General features: G+C 43.2%; 1 protein-coding gene and 1 long non-coding RNA gene across 3 annotated transcripts in view; one reads left to right on the top strand and one right to left on the bottom strand.

Moving 5' to 3' along the window:
- The window catches only part of FAM20A (FAM20A golgi associated secretory pathway pseudokinase), a 60,016-nt gene that overhangs the window by 15,021 nt on the left and 27,127 nt on the right, over nt 1-17,868 (bottom strand). For both annotated transcript variants that reach the window (XM_053304102.1, XM_053304101.1), the window contains 6 exons: nt 16,560-16,741; nt 13,930-13,980; nt 11,588-11,666; nt 10,192-10,284; nt 1,866-1,981; nt 231-411 (listed from right to left, as the gene is read on the bottom strand). In XM_053304102.1, the coding sequence (XP_053160077.1) occupies nt 231-411; nt 1,866-1,981; nt 10,192-10,284; nt 11,588-11,666; nt 13,930-13,980; nt 16,560-16,741 (702 nt within the window). The remainder of the gene's footprint in view (nt 1-230; nt 412-1,865; nt 1,982-10,191; nt 10,285-11,587; nt 11,667-13,929; nt 13,981-16,559; nt 16,742-17,868) is intronic.
- LOC128348287 (uncharacterized) overlaps nt 17,238-17,868 on the top strand; it is a 44,447-nt gene continuing 43,816 nt past the window's right edge. Inside the window, exon 1 of the long non-coding RNA XR_008318055.1 lies at nt 17,238-17,861. This is a non-coding gene — a long non-coding RNA (uncharacterized LOC128348287). The remainder of the gene's footprint in view (nt 17,862-17,868) is intronic.

Here is a 17,868-nt window from a genome sequence, read left to right as displayed (position 1 = left end):
AGTGGTCCGTTCCCCCCACCCCAACCTTATCCACAGTTCAATAAACCATGGTTAGCAGTATTGTCTGAACCAGCCTGGTGTTGGTCACTATTCCCAATTGACTCGCACATTTTACTTCCCTGTAAAATGGAAATATCACGAACCTTTGTAGGGCATGCAACAACTCAAAAGGACTGTATAGATGGGAAGAACAGTAGTAGGTGAAGAGAGAGGTCCATTTACCCACTTACTCCTCTTTTCCAGCAAAGGTGTAGGAGCGGATCCATGGGTTTGGGATGGAGAGTCTTGGCGCCAAGTTAAGCGAAGGCAGGAAAACAGAGAGGGAGCCTTCCAGCAGGTGAGGGTTCCCACACACAGCATATTCTGTCTTGCACATGTAAGGGCACTTGGCAAAGAAACACACATTGCTGGCTGAGGAGAGAGCAGGAGGAAGGAGTAACATGAGTGGTTTTTGTGTTTTGTTTTGTTTTTTAATCTGGGGACTCTGGGTGAAAATCTGGGATCAGTTTTCATTGTTAAAAGAAGGAGAGATTTCCAGTCCTTAGAGCTGCAGGGTGAGACAGTCTTAAATGACAGAATCTATATTTAAAGGCTTAGAAACCACAAGGCAGTGTTCCAAAAGCCCATTCATTTCTAATCACAATTATTTTCGAGTGACTCATGATTCTTGAAATCTGGGAGTTGTAGGCCGCCTGACCTAAGCCCTGAGGTGGCAGGGCAAGGCACCTCCCCTACAGCCCCCGCAGGCAGAGCATGCTGCTTTCCCCCTCCCCCCACCAGAGGAGGAGGAGCTCTTTTCTCCTCCTCTACTGCCGCTGCTTTGTCCCCTCCCCTTCCTGTTCCCTGGCTTTTGAAGGACAGAGAGAAGGGAACTGAAATGAAAAGAAGTGTGGAGAAGCACAGTGGCAGGCTTCTTTCTGCTTCCTGTTCCTTACGCTCTGTCCTTTCAAAAGCTGGGGAGAAGGAAGAGGAGAAGGTGGAGCAGTGGCAGGAGTGGGGCTGCTGGGGTGGGGAGCGGGGGAGAGATGTCCAGTGGGCAAGGCATGTCCCCCACCACCTCTGCCAAGGCCACCTCATCAAACCCCACTAGCAGGCTGGCCCTGAGGGCAAGCATTGTTAGGGCTATTCTTTTGCTCTTCCTAATGCTCAGCTGAATACAAGGGCAAATTCAAATGTGACAAATGTCCTAGGCAGGCAGTCCTCCTTTGAAGAAAAAAAGCACACAAACAGCTGGTGGCATGTGCACATCACACTCATACGACGACCACACTCATACTACGGCCATACTACGGCCACCACTAAGAGCCAGCATGGCTCTTAGTGGTTAGAGTGCTGGACTAGGACCGGGCAGACCCGAGTTCAAATTCCCATTCAGCCATGATACTTGCTGGGTGACTCTGGGCTGGTCACTGCTCTCTCAGCCTAACCTACTTCACAGGATTGTTGTGAGCAGAAACTTAAGTATGTAGTACACTACTCTGGGATCCTTGGAGGAAGAGCGGGATATAAAATGAAATAAATAAATACTTATATGTCACTTTTCAACAACAAAAATTCTCAAAACAACAAAAGTTCAGCAACAGCCTGGGGCGATGCTGTGTTGAATATGGCCAGTTGCTCTCTCCCTGCTAAATATAAGTGAATCGCCATTTTGAAAGGTGCCTTTCAGCTCAGAGACTGCCCGCAGATGAGTGGGCAATCATCTGCTACACTGTGATATGCTGTGTGTGCTTTGCACACCTCCCCCGCCCACACACACATACCACAGTGCTGTCTGGGTCACATTTGAAGTGGCTCTTCCACTGCAGCATCAGGAAACTGCATCATTTTTTCCTTCTGTGGATAATATAGATGACACTACTTACCTGGTGACACAAAAAAGACACTTTGCAGGATTTCATTCTTGGTGATCTCTAAAATTTCCTTTGTGATGTTAATCATTCTTCCAACCACTGGAGGGACACGGCGGAAATCTAGGATTCTGGGGTGGGAGAGAAAAATAAGGCACCAACTAGAATTGCAGGTTGGGAAATGAAAGAATCTCTGCAATTAAACAGAAGAAATATCTAATATCTTTATCTAATCCATAGAAAGTACAGTGTGCATGCATTTCTGGGTGAACAGTAAAACAAGTGCAGCCCAAATTGTTCTGTTAGGCAAGCACAGTTGTTGACTACCCCGTCCCTGGGGATTAGTGATCCTTTTGAGTGTTCATGTTTGATTGGGTCTGCTTAATATCCTCAGCTTTGATTCCCACTCATGACACAGCCACAGAGGGAATGGGGGAAAGAGGCCAGGGGGGAAATAACCAGCATAAAAACTCTCCTATTTTAAACTCAAGCATTTTCTCATCAATGTGTCCAAGGATCTGATATGGCTCCATGAAACTCCTATTACAATGAGAGAATGGCAAGGGGGAGAGATGTTCAGAGAAATAAAACTCAGGAACCATTCAAGTCATGTCCATCCCATCCAATTAGGTTGGACTCGAAAGGGAGGGGAGTTTACAAGTGTATCTGATTGCATTTGGTGTTTTGTTTTCTGCAAAATGTGTGTGTACTTTCAGTGTTACCACACTTGCTCACACGTGTGTACACTACATACATGTGTATCTACAGTCTTAGTCTGAGTTAGTGAAATTTAGCTCAAAATTGAACGTACACGTATGCATATACAAATGGACTGCAGTCTGGACACAGGCAAATACCTGAGTAGCCTAGAGGAGCAACAGACTCAGACACAAGGCTTTTGAAATAAAGAAATTTTTGAAACAAAGAATAATTTCCTCATGAAATTAGAGTTTCCCCTTTGAACATTTTTAAGAAAGACCTAAAAACAAACCTGTTTAGTCAGGCCTTTTAGTTTATAGTTCTAAAGCATTGGTTTTAAAGTTTTTATTGTATTTTAAATTGTTTTAATTATGTTAATGTTTCAATGGTTCTATATTGTGAACCGCCCAGGGTCCTTTTTGTATGGGGCAGTATATAAATGTACCAAACAAAACAAAACAAAACAAAACAAAGGTCATTGATAGAGCATAATGCAAAGTGTGGTATTCGGCAAACTTGATAGTGTTCCAGTTACACAGGGAGTTGAGGCAGTTCCCAAGGATTAGATAAAGAGGGAAGGAAAGGAGGGAGTGAAGTAGATTGAGGATGTTGCAATGTGGGCAGAAGGAGGGGAGAGAGAGGAATGGAGGATAAAGAGCAGCTTATTACCTATCTGCACCTGCTATTTCATGCACAATGCCAAAAGAGATGGCTTCCCACCAGGAGAAACTTTGGGGTTCCCCATAAAGGTTTTGCCAATGCAAGGGCAAGGAGAGGCAGTGGGATACCAGGATGGTACCAAGGTCTATGGCACTAGGCATACCCTCAACTAGCAAAGGGGAGAACTGGGGATCCCAGGCAGTCAGGTTAGCCCATAGCAAGTTCATGTAGGGGATGACCTAATCTCAGGGTCCCTCTAGGGTTCTGCTCAGGAGTCTATAGGCTCTCAGGCAGTCAGGCACAGGGATGGTCCCATGGCAAGAGTGTCCAGAGTAGACCCATGCAGGACTCCCTGCAACAGGCCCACACAAGGAACACTCTAGAACAGTGGCTGATATCCAGACTAAATCACTCAATATTACTACCCAGGAGCTATTCTAAAGGACAAAATTTCAATAGGCCTTCTGTTGAATAATTTAATCAGAATGTCAGCCAATGGTTTCTGCTTAGTAGTATCTCTGAATCTCACAGTCCAGCATTCCAACTTGATATGCAGCCGCCCACTGATTCAGTTTATAGGGAAAGAGTCTGAGCACACAATGGGTCCTTGGCCAGGTAGGCTCTGGGGCAGCAGCAGGCAGCTTGTGCCACCAAACTTCCATAAAAGCAGCAGCAAGAATGTTTCCCAGGAACAGCAGGTGTGTGTGTGTGTGTGTGTGTGTGTGTGTGTGTGTTTGTGTGTGTGTGTGTTTAAACTGATTTCTGTCCTCTTCAAAGTTCCAAAAGTGGGAAAATTGTAAAGTGGACAAAGGGACTGGACTTGGAGGGTGTGGGTGTAACAGCAGGTATTCAGAGGAAGCGCAGAACAAAAGGCCTCTATTATGCCAAATCTGCATAACTAACTTGGGACTTGGTTTTTCAGGGTGATTTGTCAGTTTAAAGACTCTCCAGTCTCATTCCTTTTGCTATGTGAGGAATTCTGCTTTCATTAAGAATGCACAGGATTCAGGGAGGAGGGATGCATCACCTTCTGCTAGACAACTTTTGCCCCAGTTCAGTCTCTGCATGACACTGCTGCTTGACCCAAGCAGAGGCCAATATTCTCTTGGCACCAACTGCCTGTCTATGGTCTGTCTGTTTCCATCACTTTCTGTGGGAAGTCAGAGTTTCCCAAAGAGGAGGAGGGAAGAGGCTGTCTACTAACATCAGTTCTATTTTGCCTTTTTATGTAACTGCATTGCTTTGAGTCCCAGTTGTTCAGATGAGCTTGCTTTTGCTTTCCACTCTAGTATCAACCCACACCCCAAAATATTTTCTTTTTCAGAGTTTGCTGGAGATTTGTTTCTATCGGAGATGTCTTAGTTTGGATGTATCTGAAACAGTTCATTAATCTGCTTTCCACTGATCCATTACCCACCCCACCCCACCCCACTTCTTCTCTTGTTCCCAGCACATTGGGGATTTGTGTATACTTTGCTGTTCGTACTGATCTCCGTGGAGCATTGTGCTTGCAAAATAAATGCAGCATTTCTCTTCCTTCCTCCCTCCCTCCCAGAACCTTGTGCTTATTCTTATTTTACTTCTTTAGGGGCTACAATCTGTTTAGGGGGATACAGTTCCCCTGGGACTTTTACACACAGCAGGCTTTACTGCAAGTTTACTGAGAGGCTTTACTGTGAACTCAAAGTTGTCCCCCAAAACTGACACAAATAGTGGATTTTTTAACCCCGGATATAAATCGGGCTACACTCTTAATCTTAATGCACTGTGAGAAACCCAAATTGTGTGTGAACTGCTCCCCGATAACTCGCAGGGACTTCGGAGTAAATCTGGCCGATATGTAAACGTACTCCCTCCATTCTGGAGGAGATGAGAGTTAAAGGGCTTTAAAAGCCCCATGTGAAAAACTTCCTGGAGCTTTTTAACTTGCAGTTTACTGGTCAGCCCTAAGCCTTGTGTGCACCCCAGAATGTGCTAGACCAAGATCTGGAGAGGCTTCCTATTTCCTAACTCAGCTTAAGACAAGGGTACTGCATACTGCTCCTCCTCCACCCTGCTGAAGTCTGCTTCTGATATGCAGGTTTCCCCACCTGGGTGAAGGTTTCTCAGCTGTGCCTTTTATTTAAAATTGCAATTCGATAATGTGTCTGTAGGTGCTTCCAGACAGATCAATACATACAGAACTCTTTTTAAAAACAGATGCACTTACTGCTTTTCTACTTTTTGTCCGGATGATGTTCTTGGCTGTCACGCAATTTCACAGCTCCATCTGCTGGCCAATTGCTACCAATTCATAATGAGAAGAGAGTGTTTTGAAACTGCTTTTAAGGTACTCTCAGAAACCTTAATTCTTATCCTGGATGACAGCAAATAGCCAGCAGATGACATTGTGAAACTGCATGTTGGCCAAGGATATCATCTGAACAATCAGTCAAAAAGCAGTAAAAATGCCTGCTTTAAAATGGAGTATTTCTCTGTTTTGAAACACCCTGTGCACTCTTTTCAATGTCCTGTAAACTGGATCTCCTGAGAACCATACACCTGAAATTTTGCAGATGTAATGCCTTGGAAGTCCTTACAAATATCATATGGATTATTACACTCCCCCTAACCATGAAGTTACAGGCAGGAAAAATGGAAGTAGTTCCTCCACTGGAACCAATGGGGAACAAAACAAAAAGCCAGAGAATGGAATCAGAGATTTTCATGATGTCACAAGCATCATTCCCCACAAAGGTAACAAGGTCATTTCAGAGAGAAACAAATAAAGAACATAAACAATCAGTGCACACCCCTAACAGAAAGGTGCATCCAGCTCTTGTGAAAATGCAATACACTTCCTGAGCTAGAGTCCATCATCCTGTTAAATATACTCTAGCACAGATCCCCAGCCAAACACAGCTGCATACTTTACAGATCATCATTATATAAGTTTCCTGTGTGATGAATGTACCTCTTCCATTTCCTGTACTGCATTGGTTTAAAGTTCTCTGGGGTTCATAACATGATACATATTACCTTATCGCATGTAGTAAGGCATCAATCATTTTCCTAGTTGTAGATAATTTTGAATAATGAGTCTCCCACCAATAGGAAGTAAGAAGGCCAGATCTGCCTTACTGCACCAGATTTCCATTGATGTTTAATTGCACTGTTGGTTAATTTGCTTTCATATGGGCAGTAGGACTAACCGTTACACTGAGTGCTCTACACAGTAGGATCTCAGCAAATTTGAGATGTGCTATAGTTCAATTATCTGAAGACTGACTAAGGCGAAGATTGTGCCCTTTTTTGCTTCCAATGCTAGGTATTTTAAAGATCCCCATGAATTCAGAAAATAGCAGCAGTCCTGATTACATGATAGGAGAACCATTCTCAGCTGCAGGGAAGTTGAGAATAAGTAAGTAATCATAAAGATGGATGGTATAAGGTCAAAATATATAGTGATGCAGAAATGTCAGTGAAAGGAGGAGGAAAATTCCTTCTTAATATAGTCACTGGAAGAAAAGAATATATGATTTATAGATTAAATCTGACCTCAACTTCCACTTGTCTTATGATGCATTTCTGTAACAAATGTTGGGACAAAGAGATAATCTGATAAATTTCTATTTCTCCAGATCAACTTCATCAGGAAATGGCATGACTCCCCCTGCCTGGAGGTGATATTGGGCTGGATGAGGGATAACAGGGTAGGCTGAAGTTGAATCCAAACAAGACGGAGGTACTGTCTGTAGGCGGCCTGGATCTGAGAGATGGTTTAGATCTGCCTGTTCTGGATGAGATTACACTCCCCCTAAAAGATCAGGTTCGTAGTCTAGGAGTGCTCCTGGATCCCAAACTCTCCCTGGTTTCTCAGGTTGAGGCTGTGGCCAGGAGTGCTTTTTATCAGCTTTGGCTGATAAGTCAGATATGTCCATTTCTGGAGACAAGTGACCTTAAAATGGTGGTACATATTCATTCATTCATTCGATTTCTATACTGCCCTTCATAAGCTGGTAACCTCTAGGCTTGACTACTGTAATGCACTCTATGTGAGGCTGCCTTTGTATGTAGCTCAGAAACTACAATTGGTACAGAATGCGGCAGTCAGATTGGTCTCTGGGTTTACCCGAAGGGACCATATAACCCCAATTCTAAAAGAACAGCACTGGCTGCCGATATGTTTCCGAACAAAATACAAAGTGCTGGTTATTACCTACAAAGCCCTTAACAGCTTAGGTCCAGGGTATTTAAGAGAGTGCTTTCTCTGTTATGAACCCTGTCACCTATTAAGATCATCTGGAGAGGTCCGGTAACTGTTGCCACCAATTCATTTCGTGGGAACTTGGGACCGGGCCTTCTCTGTGGCTGCCCCAGGGCTTTGGAACGCATTCTCTGCTGAAATAAGAGCATCTCCTTCTCTGTTTGCTTTTATGAGGACCCTGAAGATGAACCTGTTTTCCCAGGCCTTTAACTGAGATTTAAATTTTAATGTGTATTTTTATCCATTGTGATTTTATCTAGTTTAATGAATTTTAAATTTTATTTTATGTTTTAATCTGTACACTGCCTAGAGATTTCTATATTAGGCAATATAGAAATTCAATAAACAAACAGATAAGTAAATAATTTGGTGTTAACAATCTCAGAATGCATACACCAGAGAATGACTAGGGTGACCAGATGTACAGGAGGATAGGGCTCCTCTACTTTCAAAAGGTTGTGTGAAGGAGGGAATTCCAGCACATGTGGCTTTTCTTACAGCTTGTATGACAAGCCACAGCTGCTGAAATTCCCTCTCCTATACAATCGTTGAATGTCCTGGATAGGACCCCTGTCCTCCTTTGCATCAGGTCACCCTAATTGTGACCACAAGCTGTGCCTCGGTGGTATATCCTGCCCCATTCTGATACCCATAGTATTAAATATAAACATGCAAAGCAGCTGCAGTCCTTCACATTAGTGGTACTTCCATCACTGTGTTGCCCTTTGTGCTGAGCCAATTCACTAAGATGTTTGATGAATGCTCTATAAGAAATGTGCCATCCCAGCAAGAGCTCCTTCTAGCCTGTAAAAGCATGGAGGATATTTCCAAGTGGGAGACACTTCTACAGTCTAGGCTGATTCATATCACAAACACTGAAAATGGTGCTCTGGGGCTTGCTGGTGTTTGTCAGCAAAACAAAACATTATTGGTTAGTGAGTCAGTAACCACCAGGAAGGCTGACTAATGCTGGCAGAGAAGCCTCTTCAAATGCCCCCCCAGGACAGATGGATCTGGCTTTCCAGTCTGCCGCTTTCTGAGCATCAAAACAAAACAAATGGACTTGAATCTAGCAGAGGCCTGCCCAACTTGTGACACAGCAAGTCAAACATAGCCCACCAGTATTGTGGCTGGCCTACCAGATGGCTTGACAGGCAGCAAACATAGAAGGTTTATCAAGTCCATGGTAGGCTGTTGTACATAGCTGGTGCACTGTGTTTGACGTGCTGTGTCACATGTTGTGCAGGTCTGATCTAGCTTCTGATATTGCCTGATTACATTTTGTTTAATGAGTCACTGCAGAATGGCAGTGTTTGAAGTCAGGGACGTACATTATGTTCTATGGAACTGGAGTGGTTTGGAACACATCTATCAGAACAGGTTTTAAAAACAAATTGCATTGATTGGACTCCCACAGTATTTTAGGAACAAAAATAGTGGATGGAATTGTTCTTTTTATTACTTTGGTCTGCCTCCCAGGGCCATCCTAAGCTGAAACCACCTGACAGTGCCATTCTAATTGTATGTTATACTTTTCTGAATTATGCAGAAGTAAGAGACATTTGCACTTAGAGTTGCTGGCCCCAACTCAAAGGACAAACGTATATATCTTTAGATGTCCCTCAATCCTCCAGATGGGGCAGCTGTGGCCTCTCTTGTTCCTTCCTCAGTGCTTTTGAGCGCCTTCTTCCTCACCTGCTATTTGGCACATCTGGAATCCAGAATCCTGCTCATGCAACAGATGGAGAAGTGGTGGTGGTGGGGACAAATGATAGGACCAGAAAAGAAATGGTCAAAAGAAGCTGATCTCTTAATACGCTAGTATATCTGCCAATGTCTTGAGAACCATGGGTTGTATTGTAGCAGTACTACCAGTGGGTAAGCTCTTGCTTTCCATGAAGAACCACCATTCACTATAGTAGTCAATCCTTCTCGGAGAGCAAGAGCTGGCCAGCAGGTGGCACTACTAAAACTGTGCAAGGACGCTGCTGTGCATGTGGACAGAGCATACATTTGTTCTGGAAGGGACAATGCAAGCCTGCTGAAGTGTGTGGAACCTGAGTAAAATCACACTTGGAACATCACCTCTTAATGTCATCTGGAAGAGCCCCTAGTTTGCTTACAGTGTTGCAGGTTCTCTCTTCCACCACATCCCCAAGTGAATTAACCCCTTCCTCCCTGCAGGAAGTCATCATATTACTGTGTTTTTGTTATGCACATTCTTTCCCCTCTCCCTGGAGAGATGCAATGAGGAGATGCAAGTGATGGTGTGGGGATTAACATTAGCTCCAAATTCCCTTCTGGTCAGACTGTGGAAGGAGCATGCTCTTCTGCCTGATGCTCCAAATTAGTAGTAGTGAAAAGGCCCTTATCCTGTTGATCCAAAGGTGATATCAGCATCTGCAGCTCCCCCCTCCCCAACTATGAAGCACAAGATGTTGTTCAACACTGCTATTTTCTGTCAGAATCCATTCTGAGGACACTCAGAACAGTCTGATCCCTGAATGGAAATGCATGCTGCAAACAGTTCTAAACAAACTTAATCAAGATTGACATCTGGATTCAGTTCCCTAAATTCCCTGACCAAAGCTATCTCCCCTCCCTTATGATCACTCTACCCTTCAGGCTTTTTCACCATTGCAGCTGTTGTTCTGCCCATCTGACACTGCAATCAGGTTAGTTTCCAAGATATATAGCAAAGGAAGGAGTGAGGAACCGATTGTCACTTGGAATTACCTGTCAAGGTGGAAGGCAGCTATTTCTGCATTGTGTCTTTGAAAGTCAACAAAATAGAAAAAATCTTCTGGAGTCTCCTCATCTCGTTTCTGTCTGAAAGAAAGGTGGGGGTTACTAACAAGGAGGATGAGGAAGCAGAAGGGCATACAAGTAGGATCAGAACAGCAGCAGCAGATATGAGTTCAGGAAACCATTTTATGATAGTTCCCTTCCTTCAACTCATTTCTATTAATCCTAATAGTCAGAACAATTTCAAAATGGCCTCTTTCAGCTGTGCCTTGATTGGCCTGCTACAACAACCTGGCGAGCTCCAGGTTTCTTCTTTGGTAACTGCTCAGAGCCGATTTCCCCAAACTGTTTTTGCATAACGTCCAGGCCTCATGCTGCCAACTTGGCATGGAGAAGCCAGAGCTGTGGGCGTGGTGCACCAAATGACGCTGTGCCTCTAGCCACAGAGGCATGGTTAGATGGCCAAGAGGGGGTGGGGCCTTTACCACCTGCCAGCTACAACATGCCCAGATGAAGAAGCAACAGAGGCAGAAGGGAGGGGAGGAGGAGGGACGGAGCAGCCCTCCTGGGTTATTGCTGGGCCAAGACTACAGGAGAAAAGACCTCCGTGTCCTTCAAGCTGCTAATATTCTCAAGTTTGATTCGGTTAACTGGTGAAATATAGGTCTGATGATTTTTAAAAGTGTCCCAATTAACGAGTTGGCAGCTTAAAAAAAAAAAAGTTTATTTCAAGAAAGCCCTTACAAAATCCGTATGTTCAGCCACCATCATAGAACAGGCATTGGGCCTTCTTTCACACCCAGGAGGGAATGCCTCTTTTAAGATGGGACCTGCTGTTTTCTATGACTGCACCACCTAAAAACAACAAAAAAAGGATCTCTCTCCCTCTCAGGAACCATTGTTGTCATTCAAATGTATGCAGATGGATTAGTCAGTCAGCTAAAACTCACAGACAGTGGATAGCCTTGATCATAATTCAAATAAGCGGGCTTGCCTCACTTTTGCACTCTCTTCACAGATTTCTTTTACCATCTCATGTCATCACAGTGCAGAGTTAAAATTTTTCTAACCTTATTCCTTAGCTTTCCACCTGATGGTATGTCACCACTGCACTTTCCCCTGTGTTCCTAATGATATAAATTACACACAGGCAAGACCAAGGGATGAGAGCTGAGTGGCAGAGCACCTGCTTGGCATGCGGAATGTTCCAGCTTCAGCCCTGGCTGGGGCAGCATCTCCAGCCAAGGCTGGGAAAGACTCCTGTCTGAAATCCTGGAGAGTTGCTGCCAGTCAGTGTAGACAGTGCTAACCTAGGAGGACCAGTGATCTGGCTCAGAAGAAGGCAGCTTCCTATGTTCTGAAATATTTTCAGGTGAAGCAAGCTTACCTCATAGGTTTGAACATGGCTTTCCCAAAGTCCTGGAAACGCAGAACAAGCTTCAAATGCACTCCACTGGGTTTTACAACTTAAAAATGAAAAAGGGATTCATTTCACGATTGAAAACATAATCTGAGATCAAAACATCAAACCTTTTTTGCACATTTTGAATAGTAACCTGACAGAAAGCTTATCGTTTACCTCAGTGAAGAAATAAAATTAGGAGGATTACTTTACTGCTCACAGCATGCCAAGAGCAGCACATGTATACATTTCACTTACTGTGTCATTTACTGTGTTCATGAACAAGTTGAATTGATCTCACAAAAGCAGAGACTTGCTGCACTGTTTTTGAATTCCATCCTCTTCACACCTGATCTCTTTTATAACAGAGGAACTAAACTCTCCACTCCAAAATCTCCACTCCCCGGAACTTTTTGCTAGCATCTCCATTACATAATTCAGCTGGAAGAGACTTCCTTACGTACGGTGCCATCAGGATGGTATGTATGATGTATTTTGGTACCCTGGCATGCTATGGAGGCCAAGTCAATTCTCAATAGCATCCCTTGCTAACTGGGTGAAGAGGCACCATTTAAGTGGCAAAGGTAAAGTGTGCCGTCAAGTCGATTTCGACTCCTGGCGTCCACAGAGCCCTGTGGTTTTCTTTGGTAGAATACAGGAGGGGTTTACCATTGCCTCCTCCTACGTGGTAGCAATAGCAATAGCAATAGCACTTACATTTATATACCGCCAGAGCTCTCTAAGCAGTTTACAGTGATTTAGCATATTGCCCCCAACATTCTGGGTACTCATTTTACCGACCTCAGAAGGATGGAAGGCTGAGTCAACCTTGAGCCCCTGGTCAGGATTGAACTTGTAACCTTCTGGTTACAGGGCGGCAGTTTTACCACTGCGCCACCAGGGGCTCTCAGCATCTTCCTATATTGCTGCTGCCCAATATAATACCAGCGGGGATTTGAACTGACAACCTTCTGCTTTTTAGTCAAGCATTTCCCCGCTGCACCACTTAGAGTGACTAACTTTCTTATATTTAGCAGGGGAGAGCAACTCTTCCTATTCAACACATGGGCAGCTGGAGAGAACAGCATATTGCCAGTGGCTGACCCTGCTGTCTCATGTGCATACGTGCATGTATGTTTGTATGTTTGTGTGTGTTTAGAATGTGAGCCCTTCTGAGAGAGGAACCTTTTCAACACTTCAAAGTGGTTTTGAAAAGGTTTTTGTCGAATGTTTCCAGGGTATCATGGAGTGGCGAGTACAGTTCCTCGGGTGGGTAGGTGGGTAAATAAGTAAGTAAGAAAGTAAATAGGGTCAGGGTTAGGGTTGCCATCTCGCGATATTGAAAAGTTTGGTACTTGAGTGGGGTCTGGGGACAGGAGCTAGAAAGCATCTGGGGCTGCAAATTGGCAGATTGTGGGAGGCAGTCTGGAGCAGCCCCAAAGCAGAATACTGATCCCCCCCCCACTTAGTTGGCAAGCCTAGTCTTGGTGAGGCATTTGTCAAGGAACGGTTACAGTTAGGCCTATTACTAAGGAGAGGGTGGGCATGGGGCAGCCAAAGGGGGCTGAAAGCAGCAGCTTATTTTGCCACTTGGTTTTTCCTGATCCTGTTAGCAACACCTAGTCCTAATTCCTTCTGGCATCGTTACACTGGAAAGTAAGGAGTGACTTGGCAAAGCCTGTTTCTGTTCTAAGTGCAATAATGCATAATGTTTAATTTAGGGCATGACTTTGACTGAAGCATTTAACGTTCAAAGGCTTTTCGGGTGTTCTTCACCCAACATGAGTGATTCATTTCTACCTACTACAAGTTATGTAGTGGAATTCTGAATTTGCCTGCAGCCCAGATCCAGCCTAGATTTGCAATGTTCACAATTTAATGCAGATACAAAGGAATTACATGATGAAACCTCTAACATCCATGCAGGAGAAAAACAAACAACAGTAGAGTTATCTTTAAACGTTTAAAGCTGGACAAAACACAAACCCAGATATGGTCCAGGAGTAATAGTAAAAGGTAAAGTTGTGCCATCAAGTTGGTGTCGACTCCTGGTGCCCACAGAGCTTTGGCAGAATACAGGAGGGGTTTACCATTGCCTCCTCCTGCACAGTGTGAGATGATGCCTTTCAGCATCTTCCTATATTGCTGCTGTCCAATATAGGCGTTTACCAGTGGGGATTCGAACCAGCAACCTCTTGCTCACTAGGCAAGTTACCAGGAGTAACAGTGGCTGCAATAATAGCTTATTACAATTCCTTCTTTCTCCTCAGTACAAAATAATCCCAGACATCCATCAAAAAAATGGAAGAGAAGCAGATTTCACCTACTTTGTGAGCAGTCACAGGCTCCTAATAATGCTTTCTCATCCTGGCTGTAATCTGAAATGAAAAGAAAAGCAAGGAGACAAAGACTTAATGGACATGGAGGTTATCATGTAGCAGAACTGATGTGACTGGTTGTGGGGTGAGGGAGAGACAAGAGAGGCAAGAGCTCTCTGTGTAAATGCAGGCAGGGGAGAAGATATGGCTTCTAAGGCGAGGCATGGGCAGGGCCATTGCCATAGCAGACTTTTATGGCAAGGAACCAAAAACCAACCAGTCCTTTTCAGTAAGGAAGCTCCACTGAAAGTTGATAGGATGGATGTCAAAATACATGCTTTTGGAGATAGGATATCCTAAACTAGGGTGTTTTTTTGTTTTTTAAAAAATAAAATAAAATACTGCTAATCATTTTCAAAAGGGTTGGGCCGCAGTCTCAAAGTGCATGTAATCAGGACTCTTGGCATGCATCACATGCACAAGCCAGCAAGTGGACAAACTGATTTTATGTGCTCAGTGGCTTCAATCACATAGTAGGCCAGATTAAATCAGAATTAACCTTTTAAATCCTTCTAATCAGGATCAAACTGGTAGCCCCTCCTGCATGACATAGCAGGCATGTAGCAGGGGCTACCTACATGTAGCCCTTTTTAATTCTGCTGATCAGCTGTTTTGGCAGGGAAGGTGGGGGGAAGAGACTGAATCCAGTCCCTCCTGAACAGGTGATCATCAAACCTGTAGTTTGGTTTATTGGGTTGTATATGTGCTGCTGGGACAGGCAGGAAAGCTTGCTTCCCCACATATATAGTCCCAAACTGGATCAGGGCAGGTATGATAGAAAAGTCATTCATCCTTTTTTTGGCACATGCGAGAGAAGACCAAATTATGTGTTTGCCTAATGTGTTTTTTAGAGGTGTGGCTAAAGCTGGAAGCACTTTTTTCTTCATAAAAAGTGTGTGTGTGGCAGGGTGGGGTTTGTGGTGGTTGGGAATCCTGCTAGGGACCATGAGGAGGAGGGAATTAACTCTCCTCCCCACCAGCTGTTTTCTTGCCAAAAATAATCTCTTTTGAACCATTGCCCTGAAGCAACTATCTGCAGTGAACACTGATGCTGAGAAACGCTATGGAGGAGCACAGATATACTCTATGTGAAACCCAGGTGCTCTGGATTGTGATCCTTATCTATACATTGAAACTTCCCTCTGCTCAAGACAACACTCACACTGTTTTTAAATATATATATCAAAAGTTCTAATTTTCTTTTTAGGAGAACTGAATACTTTTAAAAGAAGAAAGAAGCTGATTAAAAAAGAAATAGCATTGAATAAGACTGTCTGACAGCGAGGAAATACGTATTCTCCAAAAGAACACAAGCTTTTTACAAGACCTCTTTAATGAGCAAGCAAAATAAAACATAAAAACAGATGTTAAAAGTAGCAAACGTTTTGATGTCACACATCAGCTTCAGTTGTATTTAAGAGTACGTTTCAACACCACGGCATAACAGTGAAGCTGATGTGTGGCACAGAAATGTTTACTACCTTTAACATCTGTTTTTATGTTTTATTTTACTTGTGCATTAAAGAGGTCTTGGAAAAAGAAATAGTTAACAAATATTTCTATGGCAAAACAACACACAAAAAGACCAATAAGATTAGATATTCAAAAGGAAACAGTCTTCTTTTAATAAGTGAAATTTAAGTAGGAAAATATCTAAAACAAAATGTTTATGAAAATTGAAAATAAACCAAACATTGATATAACAATTTAAAAAACCTCTCATATTTAAAAGACTGAATTTGAGTATATTTTGACCTATTTGTGGGCTCTAACGTATTGTAATAAATATAAAGGAAAATCCTTGATGAAAAGAAAGAGGCATGAACGGGGAGATACAGAAAAATACAAGAAGGAGGAAAGGGCATGATTTGCCTTCAAATTTATTTAATAAGCATTATTAAACTGAAGCTGGCATTTGATGCTGAAACATTTGTTTGTTTGTTTTTACTATGCTTTTAACAACATTTTTACAAGATATTGTCATCTGTTTTTATGCAATAAATTTGAAAAAGGAGTATTATTAAACAAGATAGAAAACTCTCCAACTAAATACATAAACAATGAAGGTAGGTCAATAGAGGCAATCCAGTATTTATTGCTTGCTTTATAAAGATAGTCCCTTGTAATGCATAAGGAGTGAGTACCTATTTAACTAAGGTAGTAATCCTATAAACAATTACCCAGGGATGTCGCTATAATTGAGCAGATGAGTTCAAAGAACCCGGGTCCCCCAGCTCCTGAGGGTCCCCCATCTCCACCCCTCCTTATTTTCTTCATGATCTCCCTCACTCTGAGGGGCCATCAGGGAGAGGGGGGCAAACACGGGCTGCCTCTCCCCTAGCTACACCCCTGCGTTTACTAGGAAGTAAGCTTTACTGAACACAGTGGGGTTTACTTCTGAGCAAAAACACATTGGACTGGGTTGCACATGAAGTAATGCTAAGGACACATTGATCCAAGAACCTTTAACTCCCACCATACCCGCTATAAGTTCCTTTACAACAGGCTGTTCTGGGTAGCCATAGGCACCCAGCTCTCTGCTATATTTGTTCAGTTCCCTGAACAGAAAGTAAACTTACCAGCACTGATGGTGTTAAAGTTTCGTGTGTCCTGGAGGAGCTGGTCAATAGCAGGGCTGGCCCGTGGATACAAGGCATAGCGATTGATTCCCAGGTGGAACTGGAGCCAGCTTGCCTCTTGCCTGAGCTGTATCAATGAGTCTGAGGTGAGGTTGTGCTCCTCTCTGTAAATCTTGTGTCTCCTGAAATAGGTGATGCCACATGGCAAACAAGGCCCAAGGTGAACCACATAAGATGCGGAATGAATTATCTCACCTCAAATAAATACATTCAGAATAAGTTCACACATTTTGTATGAGGGATACTCATTGTGGGAAAAGCTTGTCATTATCACTACCAGACTGGCTCCTATTGGGGTCAAGTGCTTGAACTGAAAAGAGGCAAAGATAGACTGTCCACACAACTGTTTCAGTGGCAACTCTAATTAGTATGAGTTGCACTGCTAACCCGCCCTTCCTCCAAGAAACTCAGGGTGCCATATAAGGTCACAACAATCCTGTGAAGTAGGCTCGGCTTATTAGAAATGGTGAGACCATTCACACAATCAAGAACTGTGTTCTACCCAAGTTTGGGAGCTGTGTGTGCTATCAATTTTTGGTTGTGTAGAAGCAAGGTAGGAGGAAAAACTACCCAGGTTTTCTCTAGACTTGTTTCCACACAATCACTTCTACGCAGGTTTTCCTCCTACCACACAACAGAAAATTGGGAGCACACACAGCTCAAATCCAGGTAGAATATAGTTCTCGATTGTGTGAATGACCTTGATGACTGGCCCAGGACTGGTCCTAGTGAGCTTCCTGGCTGAATGGTGATTTGAACCTGTGTCTCTTTGTTCCTAGACTGACACTCTAACCATTAAATCATACAATTATTTTTATTCTATTTATTTATTTAAAATATTTCTATACTGCCCAAAACTTGTATCTTTGGGCAGTTTACAATTAAAATCATTTATAACATCAAATCAATTAACAATTAAAATCATTTAAAACATGAAAAACATTTAAAACCTGGCATTAAAAATTTTAAAACTATAAATCTAATTAAAAGCCTGGGTGAATAAATGTGTCTTCAGTGCCTTTTTTAAAGGTTGCCAGAGATGGGGAGGCTCTTATTTCAACAGGGAGTGCATTCCAATGTCCAGGGGCAGCAACAAAGAAGGCCCGTTCCCAAGCAGCTGCCAAATGAATTGGTGGTAACCGCAGACGAGCCTCTCTAGGTGATCTTAACAGGTGGTGGGGCTCATGGCGAAGAAGACGTTCTCTTAAATACCCAGGGCCTAAGCCGTTTAGGGCTTTACAGGTAACTA

Source organism: Hemicordylus capensis, chromosome 2 (assembly GCF_027244095.1).
Source record: "Hemicordylus capensis ecotype Gifberg chromosome 2, rHemCap1.1.pri, whole genome shotgun sequence".
Taxonomy (NCBI): domain Eukaryota; kingdom Metazoa; phylum Chordata; class Lepidosauria; order Squamata; family Cordylidae; genus Hemicordylus; species Hemicordylus capensis.
The sequence above is the reverse complement of the archived record's forward strand: the minus strand, read 5'-3'. Positions and strand labels throughout refer to the sequence as shown.